The sequence below is a fragment of the Micromys minutus genome, assembly GCF_963924665.1.
Source record: "Micromys minutus genome assembly, chromosome: 4".
Taxonomy (NCBI): Eukaryota; Metazoa; Chordata; class Mammalia; order Rodentia; family Muridae; genus Micromys; species Micromys minutus.
The window spans coordinates 51,722,189-51,746,844 of record NC_137973.1 but is presented as its reverse complement, the minus strand read 5'-3'; the positions used below and the strand labels follow the sequence as shown (position 1 = coordinate 51,746,844).

The 24,656-nt window shown below is 35.1% G+C and overlaps 1 protein-coding gene across 1 annotated transcript in view; it reads right to left on the bottom strand.

Moving 5' to 3' along the window:
* DPYD (dihydropyrimidine dehydrogenase) overlaps window positions 1-24,656 on the bottom strand; it is an 878,881-nt gene that overhangs the window by 697,197 nt on the left and 157,028 nt on the right. Inside the window, exon 4 of the mRNA XM_080916202.1 lies at window positions 1,913-2,000. Coding sequence (XP_080772328.1) covers window positions 1,913-2,000 — 88 coding nt within the window. The remainder of the gene's footprint in view (window positions 1-1,912; window positions 2,001-24,656) is intronic.

Here is a 24,656-nt window from a genome sequence, read left to right as displayed (position 1 = left end):
TAATAGCTTGATAAAGGGCAAATCTTGAAGATCTACAGTAATTTGTAAATATGTTTGAATGAACACCATCATTCAGATGAATTAAGAAAATGGAAAGAGGTTTAGGTTTGTTGTTGTTGTTTACTTGTATTATGTGTCATAAGTGTTTTTTGTCTTTACTTCATACATGCCCCAAACCTGCCAAGATCAGAAAAGTATAGCAGGTAGTCTGGAACTGTAATTATATATGATTTAAAGCTACAATTTTGATACAGAAAAATGTATTCTTGTGCTTTACAAATGCAGTAAAGACTCTTAACCACTTAGATTTACAAGCACATATATAAGGACTCACATATCTCTAAGACATGATGCAAACCCTTTGGAGAGTGCCACTATTATTTTTGGTCATTGCTTTTGTGAATTTGTGAAGCTCCTAAGTAAGTAGATGAATATCCCTTAGACTAAATTAGGCACAGCTAGTTTGGGACAGAGCAGAGACAATTTAGTTAGCATGATTTTCCAGACTGAATGACGCTCAACCAATCCCCTTGTTTCTTATGTGAGTACTGTTAATTCTCTTGTTTGTTTTAAAAATATTTTAGACTTCAAACTTTGTATAATTTGCTATTATCCCTTTTAAAATGAGGATGATTTAATGTCCATTGCACAGGATACTATTTGATAAGTAAAACAAAGTTCTTATACTGATGAATATTTTGTATATTATGGAATTTAAAACTAAAACTCTTTTCAGAATTATTTTGAAACTGTAATGCAGATTTTCAAGTCACTAAAGGATTAAGACCCAGTCATGGCGTATATTATTCATGTTTTTTTTTTTTTTTTTTACCAGCATAGCCACAACCGACTTCTCTGTTTCTACTTCCTTTCTTCATCAGATATGGGGTCTGTTTACCAAGGTTATGCAATACTTACCTAGAGAGCATGATTACAACTCTTTACTTTTCACATGTTGCAAGCACAATTCTCCTGGGTTACATGGAATGCAGCATTAACCAATGCAAACTACAATTAAGTATTTTTAAAAATGTGTTTCTGGTTAACTTTTATTACATACTATTCAGATGATAATGAAGATCATAATACTAATAATGAATATGACAGTACAGCAAGGGCATCTTCATGCTCATCAATGACACAGATTACTGTTAGTTAGTTAATTATTGACAAAATGTCAGTAATAAATGACATTAATGACAAAAATGTTAGTAATAACAATAGAATAACTTCTACAAGCCTTGACACATTAAGCAAAGATGGACAGTAATGTCATACCAATAACATAGGACTAATACCTATGAAATATTACTCACTTGGCAAGAACTCTGGAATACATCATAGAGAAAAGTTACAATGTAAGTTGTTTTCACTGGATTAATAATCAAGCAGCTACCTTAAACTTTCAGCACTTCAAATCTTACTGAATATGACTACAACGAGTAATGTCATGCCCCTACAACCGAACCTTATTATCTCAAAGTATATGTAGTATTTTTATCAATTCTTTGGAAGTTTCATACAAGCATTCGATGTTTGATCATATTTGCTTTCTATTCTTCTCAATTCCTTACTCACTTTCAGAACTACCACACCCCACTGACAACTTCATGTCCTTTTTATTTATTTATTTATTTTAACTCTTCAACTCTAATTTGTCCTGTTCAAATTCTCACAAGAATATAGCAATCCACTAGAACAGAGCTGGCCTATCAGCAGTAAATGCCTTAAAGAATACTGACTCTTTCCCACAGAAACTACAGACTAACTTTTCAGCTAAGGGTATTGACTTGAGCTCCACCCTCATGATGAAATGCTGACTGTCTTTGTCTTGTGCAGGTCTTGAACCACAAACTACACATGCTGTGAGGTCATTAGTGTAATGGTTCATGTCCATGAACTCTAAGCTCACCTTGTTGGCGATACTTGTGATGAATGACTTAATGTCCAGAGATGTGGGACAACTCTTCTGGCAGGGAGCATCTGCACATTTCAAGCATCTAGGGAAGAAAAAGTATGTGTTAACATAACTATAAAGAAAATGGTATCAACTTTCATTTGTTATCTTATACCAATTTAGAATCAACATTTAATAAACACAACTAAAATTTAAACTTTTAATCATGCCATGTTAAAAGTGACTCAGTAAATACTTAGTTTTTGTCTTCCAAGTTTTTATACATCTTGAAATACGTCAAAGAGTGGCCTTCTGGTATTTGAGGTCCTGTCTGCTCCGAGCTGCTCCTAGTTTTAAAAGGTGCATTCAGGAGACCCTCCAGTAACTCCCTTATGTAGTCTTACATCTTCTGGTCTAGCAGTGTACTGTTTACTATATAGCATACTTTGATTTTAGGACAAAGCTTGTATGTCTTAGGGACCACAATTTTGTGCAAATGAAATGAGATCTTCTTACCCATTGTACTGCCTTTCCTTTCCCTTTTTCTTTATAAAGTTCCTGCTGTTCTGAATTTCCCTTCCTCCCTTTTTCCTCTCCTACTCCATTTCTCCAATGACTTTCAGCATATAGCCCACTCACAGAACAAGTGATTTCTGTAGAAACTGTTTCAAAGAGTAGCCCAGGTGTACTTGCTTCAAGAATAAAGCATTTATTTCCCCTACTACCTTCCTCCAAAGGGAAATGAATAAGGTCAAGATCTCCATGCTACTGGCAGGTTTCATGTAATTACAGGTGAGTGGGCAGCTTAGAGATTCAAACACCTTATCCTAGGATGGGGCTCTGTTCCCCAGTGGATCTACTGTCTATCCAAATGCCTTTTTCTCACTTTCTAATTTTTAAATCAGATTATTCTTCATAGTAAAAAAAAAAAAAAAAAAACCTACAAACATTCCTGGGGGTTAGTTTACCTACATACCATTTGGGATGCTGATAGAAGCTTCTGATATATACAAGTTACTGGTCTCTGAAGTAATATTAATAAGTACAGTGTGTGATAAATAATGCCACAAGGCTATTCTGGAACTTATGCAGGTACAAACCCTGCACCATTGTTCATTTGCGTGTGTGTTGCTTGTGTTCATTTACTCACTCACTTAATAAACATGTACTAACACCTTGTGTGATACACTGAGGCTGTTGACCACATACTAATATGTTAGGAGGAGTTTGGTCTTCAGAGAGATATTGATGGGAGGTAGTATAAAACCTTCAGCAAATAGAGTCAACTGGGAAGATAAATCATTATGGTACTGGTATCAGAAAGAATTGGTGAGGTCATGTGAGTTCTTGAAGGAGTTTCATATAAAAGAATTCGCCTGGCTCCCTCCTTGCTATCTTTGAGTTTTTATTTATACACGGCATCTCTCAGATGTAGCATTCATCATAAGGCTCACATGATAACCTGCTTCATGTGATTTGGTATTTTAACTTCCAGAATGGTGAACTAAACCAATGTCTTTCATTTGAATATAATGCAGTTTTAGTTCTTTTATTACAGTTACATAAATGAACAGAAAACACAGAGAACATAAACAAGGAAGGTCCCAATAGGCAGGTAAAAGAAACTGCAGAAGTATAAGTATAATGTAGGTTTCAACAGGATAAATGTAAGATATGGCAAAATGCAACCTAAGAGAGCATATGGGCGGTTAGTAATAGTTGAGCGGCATTCAGAAAAGATGTTCCAAGTCAAATAATATTTACTGAGGACCTGAAGGTTGGGTGGATGTCAATGAAAAAAAATACCTATTGGATTGTAAGAAAAATAAATGACTCCAGAGGAAAATGGTACATCACTTGCTGTGAAGAGGACAGCCTATGTCAAGCAGATAACATAATGGAATTGAGTGGAATCTAAAGTAAGAGAGGGTAAAAACAGACATTAAGCAAGAGGCACAACTTCAGAGACTATACTATTCTCATGTGTGTTAGAAGACCAGAATTCTCTAATAATTTGTTTTAAAAATGAATCCAGCATGACTCATTGACATGGGAACAAAACCCTTATTTTCCACATCCCAGTCTAAAAACCTGAGTTCATCTCATTCATAGAAACCATAGCTTTCTTACTGTCATTCCTAGGTACAGGCAGCCTCTTCATTGTCTGAAGCAATTTCTCAGAACCTAATTAATATCTTGTTTTTAAATCTGGTCTCTTTTCTATGGCTTATGCCCTTAGCCTTCTCTCTAAATTAAAATTTTCACAATGAGTACTGAAGGCTTTTCATAATCAATTGTCCTCTGCGAAATGTGCTCATTAAACCTCTCCCCTGTCATTGCTCTGAATGCCATTGTTAGATTCACATCTGCCACTGTGTTGGATTCCTGTCTCCTCAGACGTATGCATTCAGAATGCTATCTTTCCAAAAATCACTTTCTCTGAGAACAACAGTAACAGTAAAAATATATCATGTCTTAAAAGTACATCCTACAACATATATCACAGACTGATGCAACAGGAATGCAAGACTCACCCAATGTGGTCCTTGAACCTTAACCAAGATAATACGGTATGAGAAATATTGTGTCGATAAATATGGTGGTCATTAATAGTGTTGTGAAACGCTTTGTACTAAGTAGCAATGCAACACAGTAAAAATATTAGCAAATAATAAGGTTCTGTCATACTTCCTCATCTAATATATTACATTAACAGTATAAAAATACTTGCTATTTCACAACCTATTAAGATATATATATGCTAAACACACACACATACACCAACAGACATACACACGTATTAAGGAAAAGTAAGAAATAAAGAGAGGAAGGCAAGGGAGAGGAAGGAAAGAAGAAAGGAAGCAAGGAGGGAGTGACAGCTGATGGGAGGGAGGGCAAGACAGACAGAGAGACTAAGAGAAGGAGAAAAGAAAGGAATGAAGGAGGGAGGGAGGGAGAGAGGAAGGGAAGGAAGGAGGAAGGAAAGGAAAGAAGGAAGGAAGGAAGGAAGGAAGGAAGGAAGGAAGGAAGGAAGGAAGGAAGGAAGGAAGGAAAACAGCCACACATAGGAACAACCACATAAATATTCTAGTTATCTCAACCGAATGGTTTTGAATTTCTTCTCTGAGGCACCCAAGATGATGTATAATGCAAAGCTAAAATATCATCTTATAAGACCAGCAGATATGAGTGAACTGAATTAAGATGCAGCATGTCTTCCCTTCCTTCCAGAGCAATTTTATATTCAACATAAACAGATTCACTTAACAGCACAGACAATGTAAGGATTTTCGTTGTGGTTATTAAGCCTCTTTACCAAATAATTTTCCCTTTATTATTGAGCTAGTTCACAAATAACAGCTGTTGGAAATGTCAGATGTTAATGAGGCAGGGCAATGCAAACCAGAATTGTAGCATTCTTTTATTTTTTTCTTTTGGTGCCATGAATATGCCAGAATGGGCAGACTCTGATAATAATACCATCTTGCAATTCTCTAAGCGCTCTGCAGACTAAAGTGCATGAGGCTGCCATTAATCCCACTTATCACTCAGACAGCTCAGTAATTACACTGCTGCTATACCCAGGTAGTCCTAATAAAATATCAACCACTGTACCGGAGTGCATACTGGTAAGGTGTTTTATTAAACGTGGGGAGGGGGGATCATCAAGTGACATCATTGTTGACCTATTTTTCTATTTCATAATAAATTATCCTTTGACAATGCCATAATAGATATTACAAAGTATATTTACTATACCAAATCTGGAAGGTTCTGAATTGTAATGGTGAAGGCAAATGATGTAAATAAAATAGCGGGAATCTATGTCCAGATGTTATTTCCTAAATTGCTTTAAATGATTTATGCCAGGAAAAATATCAGAGACAGAGTACTTAAGGGGATATGTCAACAATTATAGTAAACCACAGTGCTCAGTAAATTGTTCCTCAGAAGTAACATTTCAATTACAGTTGTTTGTATCTTCAGTTATTTAAGAACCCTTTTTCTTGCACAGTTACTGTGTTGTAATAAGGTTTATTTTTAAATTCACTGCAAAGAGCAAAAGTTAGTTGAGATAAATAATTATGTAACATTTTTAATCTTCAGAAAATTAGATTTATACTAAACTTGTACAGTAAATTATCTTTAAAAGGAGTGAAACATCATATGCTTTACTACTGACAAACTTTATATTTTCATATTTAGCACAGATCATAACAATAGATTTCATTAAAGCAATATGTGGAATGCTTAATAAATGTTAATCTTTTGTGATTAAAAGGATTTTCAAAAGGCACATGGAAACTCACTCTGTTACTTAAGGGACAAAGATATTCTAGAAATATTTACTTGAGATCTTTCTGCAGAGAAAACAGACACAAGGTATATCAGTTGTTTTACCTCAAAATGAAGACGCAAGCAGTATTTGATTCTTCACACATTTTAGGAGGAAAGATACTTCCTCCTACTAATAAGCATGCACAACAGCTGGAGATTTAAACTATACTTCTTAAAGAACTGTCTACTTAAAACACTAAATGACAGTTTCTCAAGAAACATGCACTTACCTATATACACCCACATATAAACACATATCTACTGAACATTTTGAATGTACTATATATTGTATTAGTTTTGCTAAGCTTTGATTTCATGAAGCTGTCAATGTTTTCTGTATAATCTACATTAGGCCATACTGATATAATGTAATTGGTCAAATTAGTATTCATATAAACATTCTTACCTTTCTCTAACATTGGTATTGTAGTTTTTAGGTCTTTGCTGTTAGCTTATCATTTGGAAAAAATATTAATCAAAACACAGTGGATAGTGTGTGTGTTAGCTTCTATATCACTAAACAGGCATATATGCTAGTGTTATTTACTAATGGTGAACTATTTCTACTTTAAAATATTATACAGATATATATGTGTGCACACATACATATATATATATGGATAAGTGAGTGTGTATCCTTCTCGAAAAGGTATATCTAACACTAATAATGAATGTTTCTATCACCTTTCCACCTCATTTCTACATTTATGGTACCCAGTTAAAAGCAATTGGAAGATCACAAAAAATAACTTTCCTTATTTATTGAATTTTCTTTCTTTTCATTGAAAATATATTCTCTCATACAATACACCTGAACCACAGTTCCCTCTCCTTTCCACTCCCCTCTCCTCCAGATCCACTACCTCATAATTATTCTCAAGCAAAAACAGGTCTCTAAGAGATGACAGCCAAACAGGAGAAAACAAAATGCATTAAAGCATCACAAGAGCTCTCCGATTGAGACTGGATTTAGTGTTATGCATCATTTTGTCTTTATAACTGCTCTGTAATTTCCATGTTTCTAGTCTTTTAATAACAATTTAAATATAAAAGTTACTGCCAAACTTAATTTTAATTTTGAACATTTATAATAATATCAAACATATATTAAAATATTTGGATACTAGGAATCTCTTTAAAATAAAGTTCTTATGAACAATTCAAAAGAGAAAAATTTAGAGGAGTTTATAGTTCATACAAAACTGATGCTCAAACAGTTTAGTGAATGATAACGACAATCAGCCTGATAATAAACTTTAATTTATTATTTTCTTTTCCATTTTTATAGTACATAAAATACTATAAGTTTTTCCAGGATCAATAGCTTAAAATAAATTAATGTGGAAAAGTATAAATTATTTTAAAGGCTCTTAGAAATGCTCTAAAAAGCTATTACTGTAGAAGCTTCCAAAATTATATAAATACATAGAAGATTTAAATGGAATCATTAAATAATAGGGCACAAAATATCAATAAAACATTAGATGCTAACTACTAATCCCCCCAGTATACCTTATTGAGTTGTTGTCTCATGAGGTCCCACAGACAATTCAGAAACCTACAGGCGCTTCACAACGCTATTGGTAATCCTTTACCACTTGATCATAAAACCATACTGAAGAAGGCACAATATAGGTATGTCATAGAATAGGAAGAAATCTAGCCATTAGACAATTTAAAGTCTGCTCTCACTGGCTAGCATTCAAAATACTAGATGCTATACATAATATCTAGAATATAAAATTCATCACTAAGCTCAACTGGCTCAAACCCTGACAGCTACCATAACAGTCTACTTGGCAGAAATAGCCATTGGAGCCATCATGCACAAATTTTAGAAGAGGAACAAATTAATGTTTGGGTGGGAGATTTAAGGATCACTCTGTGAGAAGGAATCCATATTTCATCTTGTTTTAAGTGAAAAAAAAATCCATTGATGAGATAAAGCAGTTAACGATCACAGCAAGGAAAGCTACTCCTATTATTTTGCTGAATTAACATGGCAATAACATGTCTCCTAATGACATATGGCTACATCCATAAATCAGTGCATCATTCAAGAAACTTCTTGCAGTAGGTGGCTATGAATATAGAGACCTATAGCTTGAAAGTAGCTGGGAGTGATAGACAGAGAAGTGATGTCTTTCTCAGAACTCTATCCACGATGCTCAGCGATATGAATGAAAAAGGAAAGAAGATTTTAGTAGCCAAAGGTAGTGGAAGATTTTTTTTAAGAAATAGGATTTTCCATATAGATTAGGACAAATGAGCATAAGAACGCACCAAGTCTATGGTACATGCATAAGGCTGTATGAGTTCAAGCCAGAAAACATCCTCTCAAGGAAGGTGAAGAAGGCATAAAGTCCCAAGCCAACACACACATGCAAGTACAGGCACATCAATTAAACTCCAGAGCAGACACCATCCTTGAGTTAGTTAGCTAATACAAAACAGACCCATTGTTTTTAATGACTCTACCCCCTCTTGTTTTGTTTTTGCTTGAATGAAAGAGAGTGAAGATCTGGAATGAATTATAGAATGGGAGAGATCATCGTCAAATATATGAGGTCCATGACATACACAGTAGAGTACTGCCTGGTCGGGCCACAGTGAGAGAAGAGCCTAATCCTTGAGGCCTAAGGGATTGAGAAAGACTGGCAGGATGCTCATGGGGGGAAAGTCCTCTTGGAGGAATGGAATGAGGAAGAGTTGGAGGGTGAATCGGCAGGAGGAAAAAATACTAGACTGTAAAGCAATAGATTAAAAGTAATATAATGTCTAAAACTCTCAAAAATTAAAGCAAAATAAGTATAAAAATGGCTTAATATAGCCTTGGGGCAATTTTTGGTATTCAAAGATCATTATGTTTAATCTATACTCACCAAGAAAACTGTTTCCATGTTACGTTCTGTCCTACATGTACTTTATGCTTATGGCAATTAGTGGGATTTCAATGCATGCTATCAAACCTGTAAAAGAATTAAGTACTGACAAAAATATTCATATGGTGCTATGCTAAAATGCCTTTAAATATCTGTATATGTATCCTTTTTAAAAATAAAGTTGTAAGTGGAAAAATAATGGCTTAAGATATATCTCAACCCTTCACAGAAGCTTATACAATATACAGTAGATGATGATCAATACAGAGAAAGCCAACTAGCCAAGATACAGAGAATAAGGATTGCACTCCACCCAGACTTAAATGGAATATATATGTCACACATTTTTCTTTAAGCGCCCAGGGTTCTGTAGGATTTTAAGGGTCAGGTGCTCTCACATTGGACTATTGGAAGAAACCTTATCTTTTGGACAAAGCTGTGCACTTCCACATAGGAATCCACAAAGATTACAACAGCATACATAAGACCCAGGATAGGATCAATACCAACACTAAAGCTAAGCTAGTTGAACACAAAAACTGACTCCTAACTAAGGAGCTATTGATAACTGTTGCTTTCTGGAAGGGTCAGTTTTCACTAAAGTAAGTCAATTTAATAACTCAACCATATTCCAATAAAGGCCATAAATCCAAGAATTTGGGCAGTAAAATTTATCTTATGCAAAGGAGGAAAAAGAAAACCAAATTTGGAAAGCACAGAAAGTGAAAGTGGATCTAAGAAGAGTTGGAGGAGGGAGGAAAATATAATCAAAACGTGTGAAATTTTGAAAAAGAAAGCTAATAAAAATATTTTAAATGTTTAAATATTTGCATATTTTAAAATAAATGAACTTATGATAAAATCAACATTATTATTTTTCTATATAATGTGTTTCATATAAATAATATACTACTATCACCTCTTTTGCATTGATGAAGCACCTCAGAGACCAGTGCCCATATAACTGAAGGCACTTATAAGGCATAGTTGGTTGTCTTTTTCACCAAGGACTTTCACATTCCTACAAGAAAGAACTTTCAAAACTAGCATGTTGGACAGCTGAAAACAGCAAGGGAAGTTCTTGTCATTTGAGCATGAGGAACTGACTTTAGTCCCCAACGCCATACAAAAATAAAAGTCAAGTGCAGCATTGTTCATATGAACATCTAGCACTGAGGTGCAAGAAACAGGTGGATCCCTAAATCTACTCAACCAATAAATCTAGCCTACTTAGCAAGTCCCAAGTTCCAATGAAAATTTGTGTCAAAGAACAAAGCAGACAACTGGAATGCCACCTGAGGTACATGTACCACAAACTTATTGTTAAGAAATGATTTTATTTATTTATTAATTTATTTATTATTCACTTAACATCCAGATTGCTACCCTGTACCCCTGTCCTGCGATCTGTCCTCCCCTCCCCTTCTCTTCTCATTTGAGTGGGTAGACTCCCCTCCATACACACCTCTACTCCTGACACATTAAAGGGCTAGGCCCATCTTATTTCACTGAGGCCAAACAACAGCCCAGTCAGGAGAACTTACTGCACCAACAAGCAAAGGCTTTAGAGATAGCCCTAATTCTGTTCTTGGGGGATCCACATGAAGACGCAACTGCACTTCTCTTACATATATTTTGGAGCCCTAGGTCCAGCCGGTGTATGTTCTTTGTCTTTGCTTCAGTCTCTGAGCACCAGCAAGGGTCCAGATCAGTTGACTTTGGTAGTTTTCCTATGAGGTTTCTATCCCCTTTGGGGGTCCTCAATCCTTCTCCCAACTATTCCATAAGAGTCCCCAAGCTTCATCCAAACACTAAAAATAGTTCTTTCTCAAGATCCAACTATACCACTCCTGGGCATATACAAAGAAGATGATCTACTATCCCACAAAGACACTTGCTCAAATATAAATAATCCAGATGCCCCACAACTAAAGAATGAATAAAGAAAATGTGGTAGTTATACACAATAAAATACTATTCATTTATGAAAACAAAATAATCATTCATTTTTCAGACAAATGGATGGAACTTGAGAATATCATTTCTAATGAGGTAACCTGGACCCAAAAGGATATGCATAGTGTGTCCTCACTTATAAGTAGATATTAGTCAGAAAGTACAGGATCCCTACACTACAATCCACCAAGCCAAAAGAGCTAAACAAGAAGAAATTTCCAAGCAAGGATACTTGAATATCACTTCGAAGTGAGGAAGAAAAGAGTCATAAGAAGCAAATGGAGGAAGTCCAAGAAATAAAGAAAACAAAACAAAACAAAAAAATATTTACAAAACAAGAAAACTTTAACTATTTCCATGTTACATTTTGTTTTACATGTACTTTAGCTCAGTGTAACTATTAAGTTTTCAAGGCATAGTATCAAACCTTGAAAAAAATCAAGTACTGACTAAAAAATATATTCATATAGTTTTATGTAAAAATTATGTTAAAATCTGAAAAAAGTACTGACAAAAAATGTATAATTTTAAGCAAAAAATGTTTAAAATCTGTACATTTATCTTTGTTTTGTAAAATAAAGTTGTTTAAAAAAAATAAGCAAATGGAGGGAGGGAACTGGGTGAGAAAGAAGATTGAAAACAGAATTGGGGAATTAGGATCAGGTATGAGGGGAGTCAGGAGGGACACTCTCAGTGTTTTCATTCCTGACTTACTTTGTTGTGTTTTTACATTCCCCATCAGATCTGACTCCACTGTTGTAGACTCTAGATTAAGTATTCTCATCTGTTTGACTTGGTCTACAGCCTAGTCTTATATAGTATTATCTCTTTGTTATTGGGGTTCTTAATAGCAATTCTTATTTAACAGTTTAAATATAACTATTTTCAAAATCTTCAAGGGGAAACTTTTTGGTCCTAATACTTGCACATCAAAATATTATTGACTTTCGAGCATTTTCTCATACATAAAGTATTTATACAAACTAAGAAGATCTTTATTTCCTCTAGAAATAACAGAACATACAAGATACCTAAATTTCTATAATAAATAAAATTTAACTGCAATTTCTATACTTGAGAGTAGTTCTAAATTCTTTATGCACCTTTAAAGACTTGTCATTGCATCCATTATAATAAAAGGAAGCTTAAAAATAATTCTCATTAAAGTTGTTGAGAATAAGAAAAGGGAGGAGGTGGAAAAAGAGAAAAATGAAGATGAGGAAGAAAAGGAAGATGAAGTTATGATGATAAAGGAGAAGAAAAAAGATGGAAGGAGATGATGGCAATGATGTCAAGGAGGAGACTGAGGAAAAGTTGTTTTGCAAGAAAATAATTATACATAACATTGCTCCTTAGAAATATAATGCCTAAGAGTTGCTAATGTCATTGCACTTGAAGAAATTTCTATTAATGAATGTGAATAAAAATAATATAAATATTTAATCTTTACAATTTGAGTTATGTCTTAAGGTAGGGCCAAGATGTTAGGAAAAAGGATTGCTTGGTGAATGTGCCAATATGAAAATAATCTGTTTATTAAAGGAACTCTTTTTTGATAAAAAATTTATGCCAGTGCCAAAGAACACAATATTCATAGATAATATCTTAAAAACAGTCATTCAATTTAGCTGCCTACTGCTTAGTGTGATTTAAACTCTTAAAGGGAAAAATAAAAAGCTACTAACATAATATATAGTTGTGTAAATATAGAAAGTTTCATCTACTCTGTTCCTAATGAAATGTACTATAACACTGAAATCACTGTCACAGGATGTCTTATGCCCTGTTACATTTAAGAAAGCTAAATGAAGAACCTGAGTAAGGATATTAGACTTGAATACACTTGTGATTCATGGGATCTTAGCACATAATATCCATTGTTTCTTTCTTCTTTCTCTCTTCTGCCCTTCCCATTGTTAACCAACCACTGAACACTGACTATTTTTATCAAGGTATTTCTAGAAGCAGTAAAAGCTATGTTGAATAAAACAAACATTGTTCCTTCCAGTAGATCACAGTGGAGAAAGCATACAAACATATGTTTATCTTTGGTTGCTAAGAAGGTGCATTGATGAAGAGCAAAGAGATTTAAAGAGTATTTACTTGGTACAAGCATGGAGTTGCACTGTCTATGCTATATTTAATTAGCACTATACAGCTAAGCAATCATTGTTTGATAGCATTTGTTAAATGAATGAACAGAGCATGATTTGATCCTTCACAGCATGTGTGTATGTGTGTGTGCATTTTCACACACACAAACACACACACACACACACACACACACACACACACACATGGACAGGTACTACGAACAATCTCTTGATATAATATGAAACTTAAAGAGGAAGAGAATTTAAGGAACTGTCTTACAAAACAGGAACAAGCTTCTGCAAGGTCTTGAGTCCCTCCACCTTCCTGTGTCTTTCTATATCTTTGCTAGGCAGCAGCATCTTATTTCAGGGAGACTGGAACAGAACAGATTATGGTTTGTTCTTTCTATATTTTTCATTGCTCTGGACTGGTAAGTCATGTGATTCCAAGTTATAAAACCCAGAGGATCCTGCATTTGAGGGTTTCCTATCTACAGTACAAATGAGAATCAAACAGCCAAGACAGCACCAGTCCCTAGGAATTTTGGAGAACTTGATTAACAATGAGTCCTAAATGTTTGCTATCTATTTCTCTGCTCATCTTTAGTAATAAACATAGGTCTTGCCATATGTCACATACAAATCTCTTCTGTCTTATTGAATGCAGACATGTTGGTAAGTCTATACAATACAGCTGTTTGAGAGCACTCTTATACAATTTCATTCAGCTCTCTAGCGCTCACTCATCTCATTTTCTCAATTGGTCTGTATTTATCTGTATACAACAATCAATACAACATGGGAATAAAGGGGCTAATGCAGCCCAATGGATGCAGTATTTAAATAAAGCTTGGTAATTAATTTAGTGGTTAGCGCAACGGGAATTAAGTCTTCCTATTCTAGTTTCCCCATCTAAAGTTATGAATTGTAGTCTAGACATCATAATATGATGGGAGGATTTAAGAAATAATACACAGGAAAGATTCAGAACAATGCTTATGTGTTATAACTGTTCAAAATGGAGATAGGTGCAGTAGATTATGGAAAAGTCTACAAACACTGGAGAGCATCATGCAGACATAAACTCTAGGAATCACACTGATATGATAAAAACTATTGAACAGTGACTGCTCGGTGAGTCATTATTTTTAAAAAAGAAGACATTATGATCAGCATAAATGATGCTATTGTCAAAATGGCCACTAAATTAATGTCCAACATAAAACATGACAAAACATATTTCAGCCCAAATGTTGCATATAAGGTTTAAACAAACTAAAGTGTGTAACTACCAGGAACTGCAAACTATTATAGGGAGCTAATCCTAAGTTGTTCATGCACATTAATGAGTCTTATAATGAAAGGGGTAACCATACTGAAAAGTAAGGTCTGTGTAGGCACCCAGATAGAATGATGAGTTAGATGAAGATAAAAGGACAAGCATCTTATTTCTTCAAGTGACCTCTTTTTAGTTCACTATGAATCACTTTGATGAGACTGCTCCAGCCACCAACTCTGCATGTGGGTGGTATAGGCAAATTCATCTGTGAACAATGGTTCTGAAGCTACAGGGGTGAGCAGGCTGGATGAAAAATGAACCTCCTATGTAGAGAGAAACTCTCTGGTGGAGGTATCATTATCTTGTCCCATTTATGTACAGATCTAATATGGGTATGTTTCTAACACATAAATGCATTCATATGTGGAAATAATATATGAAATTTTTATTTTAAAAGGACATTTAGAAATAATTTTAAAGTAAATTTCTTCTGTCTTAACTTTTCATTCATGTGGTGAATTTTCTCACCTGCTCCCTTCCATATACTTTTTCTAAGTGAACTTTTCAGAACAATCCCACTGAGAGGAAATTGCTTTGCAAGCAAGGAAGATATTAATCTGTTCTCCCAGCATAGTGGGTGCATAAATCCTTTTTTATTGAGGAGATGTTGTTAAAGTTCTATATGTAAGGAGACAGAATAGTATTGATTTTGGCAATGCTTATACAAAGGTAGTATTTTTAGTTAAAGAAATTGTATTCTTTCCATTTTCCTGCCATTGCTCTTTCTTATCCCTCAATGTAGGAAACAGAGATGCAGTTATTGTCTGTCTTACAAGTTCACAGGCATCCTTCAAAATGTAGCACTACATGTCATCTTCTCGATAGGTTTGTGTAAAACACCCAAGGCTGTTCCTCAGCACTCACGTTGTTTAACTCAGCCTCATATTAGCTAGAGTTTCACAGGCACCAGAACCCTCCTCTGACATTTGTGACATAATATATGCCATTGTTTTATAATTAAAAAATAAACTCACAGACAGTGTAGTACAAAAAAATTTAAAAAACAAAACAACTAGAGCCCAAAGGTTGATTCCATAGTTCTGCCAAGGAATGGGGGTATCACAACAACACAGGTGAAGGCAGAAAGGATGAAAAAACTTCAGCTTTTCTTTGGTTTTTCATTGTGACTGATGAAGATAGTTTTCATATATGATGACTTGTACATCAATATTTCTCTGATTCTTGACTTCATTCCTACGCTCACCATTCTTATTTCCACCCTTTTTATTCCAATGCACCCAATCAAATTTCAGTGTGTCCCATTTCTAATACATTTATTATACCTATTTGAGATGTCTTTGCCCTAAACACATTATGCATGTTAACATTCATTTGTTCCTTTTTCTAGATAAGAATATTCTTCTATTCTCTATCATCATTCTATAAGAGTGGTCTTTAAAACCTCCAGGATTTTTCAAGTAAAGTTACATTAATAATTTCTAGACCTGCCAAAATTAATGGTAATGCCAGAACTCCAAAATAGTGGTAGAAAGAGCATTATCTCAAAAGCAATATGGTCCCAGACTGAAATGCTGATGGTTCTGATTTATTGACTTATGAGAATTCATCCTTGTTATAAGCATCACTTTTTAAATATGTACAAGCACAATCAAAAGACCATATCAGAAGAACAAATAATCTAAATTCAGCAGAGTGTTCACAACACAATATTTACCCATTCTTAATTGACTAAAAGAAATTCATATTCTTAAGTGATAATGAGCAATGCCTCTATTGTGACTTACCTTTTTTCAAATTTTATATTTACACATCTACATTGCATAGTTGGGTATATAGTGTTACTCCTTGTATCAGTCTCTGTAAAGCATAGTGTCCAACCAATAGCAGAGGGTCAACTTATATGTCAACTCATACATGCAGCCAATGGTTTTGTAAATACAGCATAAAATCTTTTAAGTTTATTTTTAGCTTTTGTTCTTTCTTACATGTAAACTTTGTTCTATATGTAACACATATATTCTATCTTCATGATCTCCATTAAAAATGAGTAATTCATTTAATGAACACCTCCTTAAGGAAAAAAAGTACAGAGGAGAGTGATGATTCTATACAATAACATTCTTGGTCCCTACCTTAGTTCCTCAATCATTACTTGAATAGTTCTGCCAATTAACTGAAATTGGTTTTAACAAAGCAGTGGAATACATCATAGAAAAGGGCAATACATCTTGCAAATTATTACAATTTATTAATCTAATTACTTTGATTTGTGTAGAAAATGTGAAATGAAGATTTAAAAAATCCAAAAAGGATATTCCAAGCCTCAGGTTTCATTCAAACATCTATTATGTATCTTGCTTCTCTCTGAAAGTGCATTTCACAGCAGCCTAATTAGCATGCATTTATTGTGTGTGAAAACATCCTCAAGGATTTTCCCTTTTTCCCGTCAGTTCATAATTGTTTATACTAATAGCTGCTACATATTTTATTAATTCAGAGTGAACATAAAGTGGAATATCATTATTGCATTCAAAAATAATGACTAACACTGTTGATGGAATCTCTTGAGGCAAGAAGAAAAAGGGGAGACAGAGAAGAGGGAAGGAAATTGAGAACTTGGAACGAGAGGATCTGACAGGTCTGAGCAGAAAGGGATGGGCAATAGAAAAAAAAAAACAAACAGCAAAAGGGATTGACTGACAGCTGATGTTAAAATGCAGTGAAAAGGAGAGAGGGGCAACTTTCCCCCAGCTGAACCAAATTTTCATAGGCAAGAATAGGGCCTAGGGTACTCCAGAATCCAATGAATCATTTCTTCAGACTGCCAGGGAAAGAAATTAATGTCTTTAAAATGATCAGAGACAAGAACTTAAATGGTTCTTTGAACACAATGAGCTGAGAATATGCTCCTAGAAAACGAATATGAGGAATTTGATAACTTTGTACTACTATGATTTCAGACAATGCAGAACAGTGACTGCAAGATATGTGATGAATCCAATCCTCCATATGGTTATCAGATATTGAATTTGACACTACACCAGGGATGATAATACTCTGAGGTCATGAGTTGCAAGTGAGTATGTCTTTAATTTAAGAGGAGATGTTCATGTCTCAAGTCAAATATGATCTTTCATCTATTGGTAACAAAAATCCACGCATTTGTCTTCAGTTGCAATATTACCTTACAACATCTTCCTTGCTAGACAGAACATCATTCTTTTCCTAAATTAATTAGGTGCTGTGACATATTTATGCTAAAAGTTTGTAGCATAAATGTAGTGTGCCCATGTTAAGGCCTTGAGATACTTTGGTATGGGAATATAGAAATGGGATGTCTGTGAAAAATATTCAAATTTTTGCAGGAATCTAGGATTCTGGAAACATGAAATCCATGAAAACCACATCAAGTCATTGCCTTTGGGGTTCTTGTCTTAGGAAGACAAAGAAATGAAAACATGAACCACAAATTTAAAGTTAAATTTAATTATAGATGCATAGGTATAAGTATAAGAGACAAGGAGAGCAGGAAAAAGGTACATATGACAGAGACAGGTAGAGCTGTTTTCCTTTTTGGGGGAGGGGTTATTCAGCTTACACTTCCACATTGCTGTTTATCACCAGAGGAAGTCAGGACTGGAACTCAACCAGGTCATGAAGCAGGAGCTGATGCAGAGGCCATGGAGGGATGTTACTTACTGGCTTGCTTCCCCTGGCTTGATCAACTTGCTTTCTTATAGAACCCAGGTCTACCATCCTCGGGATGGCACCACCCTCAATGGGCTGGGTCGCCCCCTTGATCACTAGTTGAAAAAATGCCTTATAGCTGGATTTCATGGAGGCATTTTCTCAACTAAGGCTCCTTTTGCTGTGAAAACTCCAGCTTGTGTCAAGTTGACACAAAATCAGCAAGTGCAATTGACCCCTTGTCATCATGACACACAAACATTACTTTTAAGCCTCAACCTTACTTTCTTGGCCTGGCTTGTGAAATTTCAGAGAGAAGATTAAAAACTCTAATCAGGGCCATTGCTGTCTATTTTGATTGTGAAGAATCTGTAGTTTTGGTTAGCTGGGGCTGAAGAATCAGCTTGATTAACAAGATACCAGAACTACTAAAGCAAAACCCTTGCATTTCTGGGACTATTGATGCTGGTCAGCTGGAGCTTAGAAATTAGTGGTGATTAAAAGAGACCAGCATCATTGAGGTAAATCTTCAGGGAAGTGTTTTCTGAGAGCACAAAGAGGCTGTGTTCCAGATATAGGCAAGGTTGGACCTCGTGCTGTATGGCTGGACTTGGTAATGTGCAAGAGTCACCCAGACAGTTCTGATTTTGAAAGAATGGTTGTAAAGACCAGCTAATACTTGGTACTGTGAAAGGCCATGGAGGGCCAATTAGTGCCCCAGGACTGACAGTGGTGTTTTGGAGATGCTAGTACCATGAGATGACTACCAAGAACAGTAGCAGCAGTGGAGAACAGCCAGCTGAAGCCTAGAAGACAAGATATGTGCTATAAAGGGCAAAGCTAGAGAAGTGACCCAAGCCCTTGGAAGAGCCTAGAAGTTCATAAGTGGATTCCCAGACACTAGATTTTTAGAGGTTGATTTTGCCTTTATTGTGACTGTGCAGAGCTCTTTTCTGACACTCTTGTCCAGCAAAGATACTTTCAGAAAGGTTTTTACCCTATAAGACCAATTTTTTATGTCCTGTTTTCCTCAACCTAATGTGCTTCTGTGTCTTCCTTTGGAAACACACCATTTCTTTCTTCTTCTTCTTCTTCTTCTTTTTTTTTTTTTTTTTTTTTTTTTTTTGGATACTTACAATTCAGGTTTTATCCCCTTTCCACCAACCGCGCCCCACCCCCCAGCGCATTGCCTCCACAAATGTGTTCCCTTTCAATCTCCCTCTCCTACATCAGCATTCCCCTACACTGGGAAAACAACCCTTTGCTGGACCAACATCCTCTTCTCTCATTGATGCCAGAGAATGATATCCTCTGCTGCATATGGAACTAGTGCAGCAACTGATAGAGGATGAATAGAAACAGGAAGGAAAAGCCAATTGTTGAAGGCAAAGATAAATCAACACAAGCATACCTACAAAAATCCACATAAGTAAGTTTGCTAAAATTATCTATTTTATTGTTTTAAAGTACTGACCTTTGAGATGGCTCCTTATACAGTAGAACCTGACATTTCAATACAATGATTTCTTACAAATATCAAAAATAATCTTAGTAGCAAATTCTAAATATATCAAAATTTAATTTTATTTAAGTCAAAACTGTAACTTTTCTTAGGACCTATCAATTTCAGATTGCTGTTGTATTTTTTTTCAAAGAACTCACTTTGCAAAAGCTAAGAGAAAACTCATGTTTATAACCAAATTTTGTCTAATTTTTACTTAAGTGTCCCAAGACTAATCTGATCACCAGTTAATTTAACAAACAAAACCTGAAAATAGAGGAAGCTATTCCTTTTAATTTGGGATATTTGAGAAGTGTTTTCTCAAATCAGAACATGTATTACTACAAAAATGAATTTCTACTAAGTTTAACAATTTCTAAGATTTTTCATTTTCAGAAGTCACAGTCAGTCATATGCTAATAGATCATGTGTGTCCATGGATGCTTAAAAATTAATTTTAAAAATCCCCAATCAAGAAAGCCATGGAACCCAGAACCATAAACTATTATTAGTGCATTCTGCTCAGAGCTGATTTTGCTGTATATGGCTATAACCACCCTTTTGGTGATAAGCATTGTCAAAGGTCACAGTGTAGCCAAGAATGTCCTACAAACTACACTGACTGACAGGCATAGGAATGTACAGATCCTTGTTACTGTCACCTCAGAAGACACATTCAGAATCTTTGGTATTAATGCAAAAGTTTAAGCATTTTTTCACATTCTAACACTAGCCATTTCTTTTTTAATTTAGGTATTTGAGAAGATACTTTCATGTGAAAATTTTAATAATTCAATTACAAAAACTAACTTCCTGTTACAAGGTGTATAAACATTCAATGACCCCCCCCCCTTTTTTTCTGGAAGTGAAAAATTTGAATCCATGCATGTAGTCCAAAACCACAAATGATTTTTTTTTTTTTGGTAAAATGGATCTTTTCCTAATAAGTAAAAACTCATATCAAAGCAGACTAAATCATAGTTATTTTAATGACTCAAGCTAATTTCACAAAGACATAATAAATTTTAAAATGCTTTTCTCAGCAGTGAAAGAGAAGGAAATAAAATAAAATAATGTTTATACTGTTAACAATGATACAATCACAAAATCTTTCTTGAGTCAGAAAGACAAGTATTGCATTCTAAAAGTAAAAGCTCTATTCAGTTTTTCTATGATATCCCAAAAAGAAAAGCATTTACTAAGGTGTAAATTATTAGAGGGCTTTCTGCAGCTATTCATCTCCCTATTGACAGAACGTCCCAGATTCTTCCAAACTATTTAGAAATGGCTGGTCACGCTTTGGTCTCCATTCAGCAGCAGTATTCTGTAGGAAGTAAAAGAACTTTTGGGAGGCATAAAATACTCTCGGGTCTAACAATTTTCTTTCGAAAAGAATGCAAGAGCTAGATACAATTATACAAATTTGTCTAAAGCAGTAAAAAAGTGATTTCCAACAAAGCAGCACTAGGTTTCTTTACCCTGAAAAGGCACAGATTTATTTTCAAGCATAAAATATTCTATCCTGTATTTGAATTATAAAAGATCATTCTGGAAAACACTTGTCACTAAGTTCACTTAAACTAAATATGACACCATTTTTCTGGTGGGAAACCCATTTGGGTTTCAGAGCAAAGAAACTAATTTGTTTTACATATTTTCAAATGTGGAAAAAAGTCTCAAAATTAGCCCTCAAATGATTTTTGGAAAAAAAAAATCTCACAGTCAAATCTGTTTTTGAATTTCTGAAAAATTCAAATGTGTGTGTGTGCATGAGTGTGTGTGTGTGTGTGTGTGTGTGTGTGTGTGTGTTCGCACGCGTGTGCGCGCGCGTGCTTTAGAACTTAATCATAACAGAAATTCAGTTCATAAATGTCAGTAGGTTAAAGTTTATAAATATTATTTATCTCCATAAAATATAAAAGCCAAATAGCTAATGATGCAAAAGAAAAAATAGCCATTAAACAAAAAATCAGCATTCAAATTTAGTTGCTATTTGGATTGAAAGGGTGTCAAGGACTTAGAAGTTGTTTTTACTAAAGAAAAGAGTAACCCTTCTCTTAGACCTGCAAAATGCTAATGGACAACTAAGTGGTATAAAACCTGGAAACTTTGCTCTTGTAGATGTTTTCTAGCTATTTTAATCAGATTCCTATTTAACTCTTTAGGAGGAAATGCCAATCATTTAAGTTTTCATCTGAGGTGGGTAACCCGATAAGAGTAACAAAGTCAATTTCAAGATTTGGAGGTACATTATAACCAAGTCAATCTGCAGCATTGAGAACATCCTGACCTAACCACCAAGATGGTACTAAAACTCTCCCATCCAGTCATACTGAAGCCAAGGAAACTGGTTCTATCTCTCCATTCTCATAATGCTCCTCCTGTTCTGAATCTCCTTGGAATCCAGGCAAAGGGTATCCTGGGATGCATGAATGAACCTTAGGATGACAGGATCTTTCTTCATCTAAATCTGCATGGAGCTAATCCCAAAGCAATGAGTAACATCACAGGTTTGACCAAGATAGCATAACTAAACACATGCTTCTGTAACTCCCTTTTAAATCTAAAAGTTGTATCACTAAATGCAATGAAAAACTGAGCATGAGGACCACCAGGTCTTCAGAATGTATACACTAAATAAACCTATTTTTTCTTCTCTATTATTGTGCTGTTTATCAAATATCAAGATCTGATCTTTTGGTACTCCCAAAATCAGACCCATTTTGATTTAGGACTTGAGTAACAGGAACATAGAGTGGAGTAGAGTCAGAAGAAAGGCTATCCAAAGACTGTCCCACCTAGGGATACATTCCATCAAACCCAGATACTGTTGGTGATGCCAATAAGTGCATGCCAGAAATAGATGTCTCCTGAGAGGCTCAGTCATTGTCTGACCAATACAAATGTGGAAATACACAGCCAAACATCAGACTGAACATGGAGACCCCAGTGGAGGATTTGGCAAGAACTGAAGGAACTGAAGTGGTTTGCAACACCATAGGAAGAACAACAATATCAACTAACCAGACCTCCCAGAGCTCCCAGGTACTAAACCACCAACTAAGGAGTACACAAGGGGAGACTGAGCCATGACTCCAGCTGAATGTGGAGCAGGGAACTGCCTTATCCAACATCAATGGGTGGAGAGACACTTGATCCTGTGGAGGCTCAATAAACCAGGGTGGGGGAATACTAAGGTGCTGAGGCCAGAATGGGTGGATGTGTGGTGGGGGAGCACCCTCATGAGGCAGGAGGAGGAGGAGAGAATAGGGGGTCTGTTAGGGGGAAACTGGGAAGAAGGATAACATTTGAAATGTGAATAAATAAGATAAACCAATAAAAAAGAAAAAAAGGAAAAGAAAAAATGTAAAAAGAAAAGAAGTTGGAAATAGTGGGGTAAAATGTGTAGATTAATGATCAAAATGATCCCACACAGAGATACCCTTGTGAGATGAAGAAGTGCACAGAAGAGTGGCATGTGATGCTTTGACTTATGAAGGCAGGTATTTCTTTAGGATGTAACATTTACTTCTGAAGGGTACTAAGAAGCCATCCCTGAGACAGCTGTGGGAAGATCACTGATGGAGGAACAGCAGATACAGACAACCTTTGCCTATGAAGACCCTTATGGTAAACTTCTAAGTTAGGAGACTACATCCCCAGCTTTTTGGTACTGCCAGTCCTTGACTGTGTGGTCCTGAGTACATAAGGATAAGGCTGAACAAGCCAAGCACAGCAAGTCAGTAAGCAGCGGAGCTCTAAGGGTTCTGCTTCAGTTCCTGCCTGTAAGTTCCTGCCTGTGATCCTATACTGATTTCAACGGTGCTGGAATAAATTTCAAAATAAAAGAAACCCTTTCCTCCCCAACATGTTTTATTTTGTCCTGGCATTTTATCACAATAGAAGCCAAACTGAATGGCAGTCAACTAAGAGCAAAGCTGTTTGATTTAAACACAAAGGATATATATGGGAGTGTCCTTTGTCATGGGCTCTACACAGGCAGAATAAGTTGTAAAATAGTCAAAATGCACTGTTCACACAAACACTTTCAAGATCTACGTTCAATACAATGCATAGTGAGATATAATGTGATCCAAAATTTCAGTGCCACAATACATGTCCTGCCCAAGTCTAATTAATATTAACAGTAAATTTTATTTGTTCCTTAGTTTCTTAATTTATCTTAAATATTATGCTGTATATAAAATGTGTGTGGATATACACATATGAATACACATACATGATAATTTGGGGTATTTGTAAATGAAAGCAATAAAAATATAATAGGTATTGCATATTGACAACTATGAAAAATACAGTAATACAGAGAATGAAAATATGCTTACTTTGACAGTTTAGAGAAAATCAAACCTAAATTTTAAGATAACTTTGTCATGAGAAGATTGGTAAACAGTTACAAATAAAATGCTCTAAGTTGGAAAATATGCATAAAATAGATTATTCAATATTCTTTTAGTGTTAACAAAAGTTTGATGGGTCTTATTTACTTTTCTATAACTGTATCCTGAATCTACTATGGTATGCTGGTGTATTCTGTAATTTAAGACCTCTTCAGGTAAATGTAGGACGAATCTCTACATAACCTACAAGGTTAGTCCAAAACATATAGGAACACTTTCTCTCTCAAAATTAAATAAATTTAGCATATGATGCTCTCCTATTTACAAGGAATTCAAAATATGTCCTGTGAGATATCCATATATTCACAAACACATATACACACAAATATACTCTAATTGAGTAGAAGATGAATTGATATTTCAGGGGCTGGAAAGATAGTAAAGCAGTTATGAGTATATCCCCTTCTTACGGGAACTCTGATTTTGCTCATAGAATCCATACCAGGAAGCTCACCACTCTGTAATGTGACCTTGAAGGGCTCAGCTGCCCATTTATTGCCTCAGTGGGTACCAACACTCATATGCACATACACAAAGAAAACAGACTTAACATAAAAATAAACATTTTAAGGATCTTATTT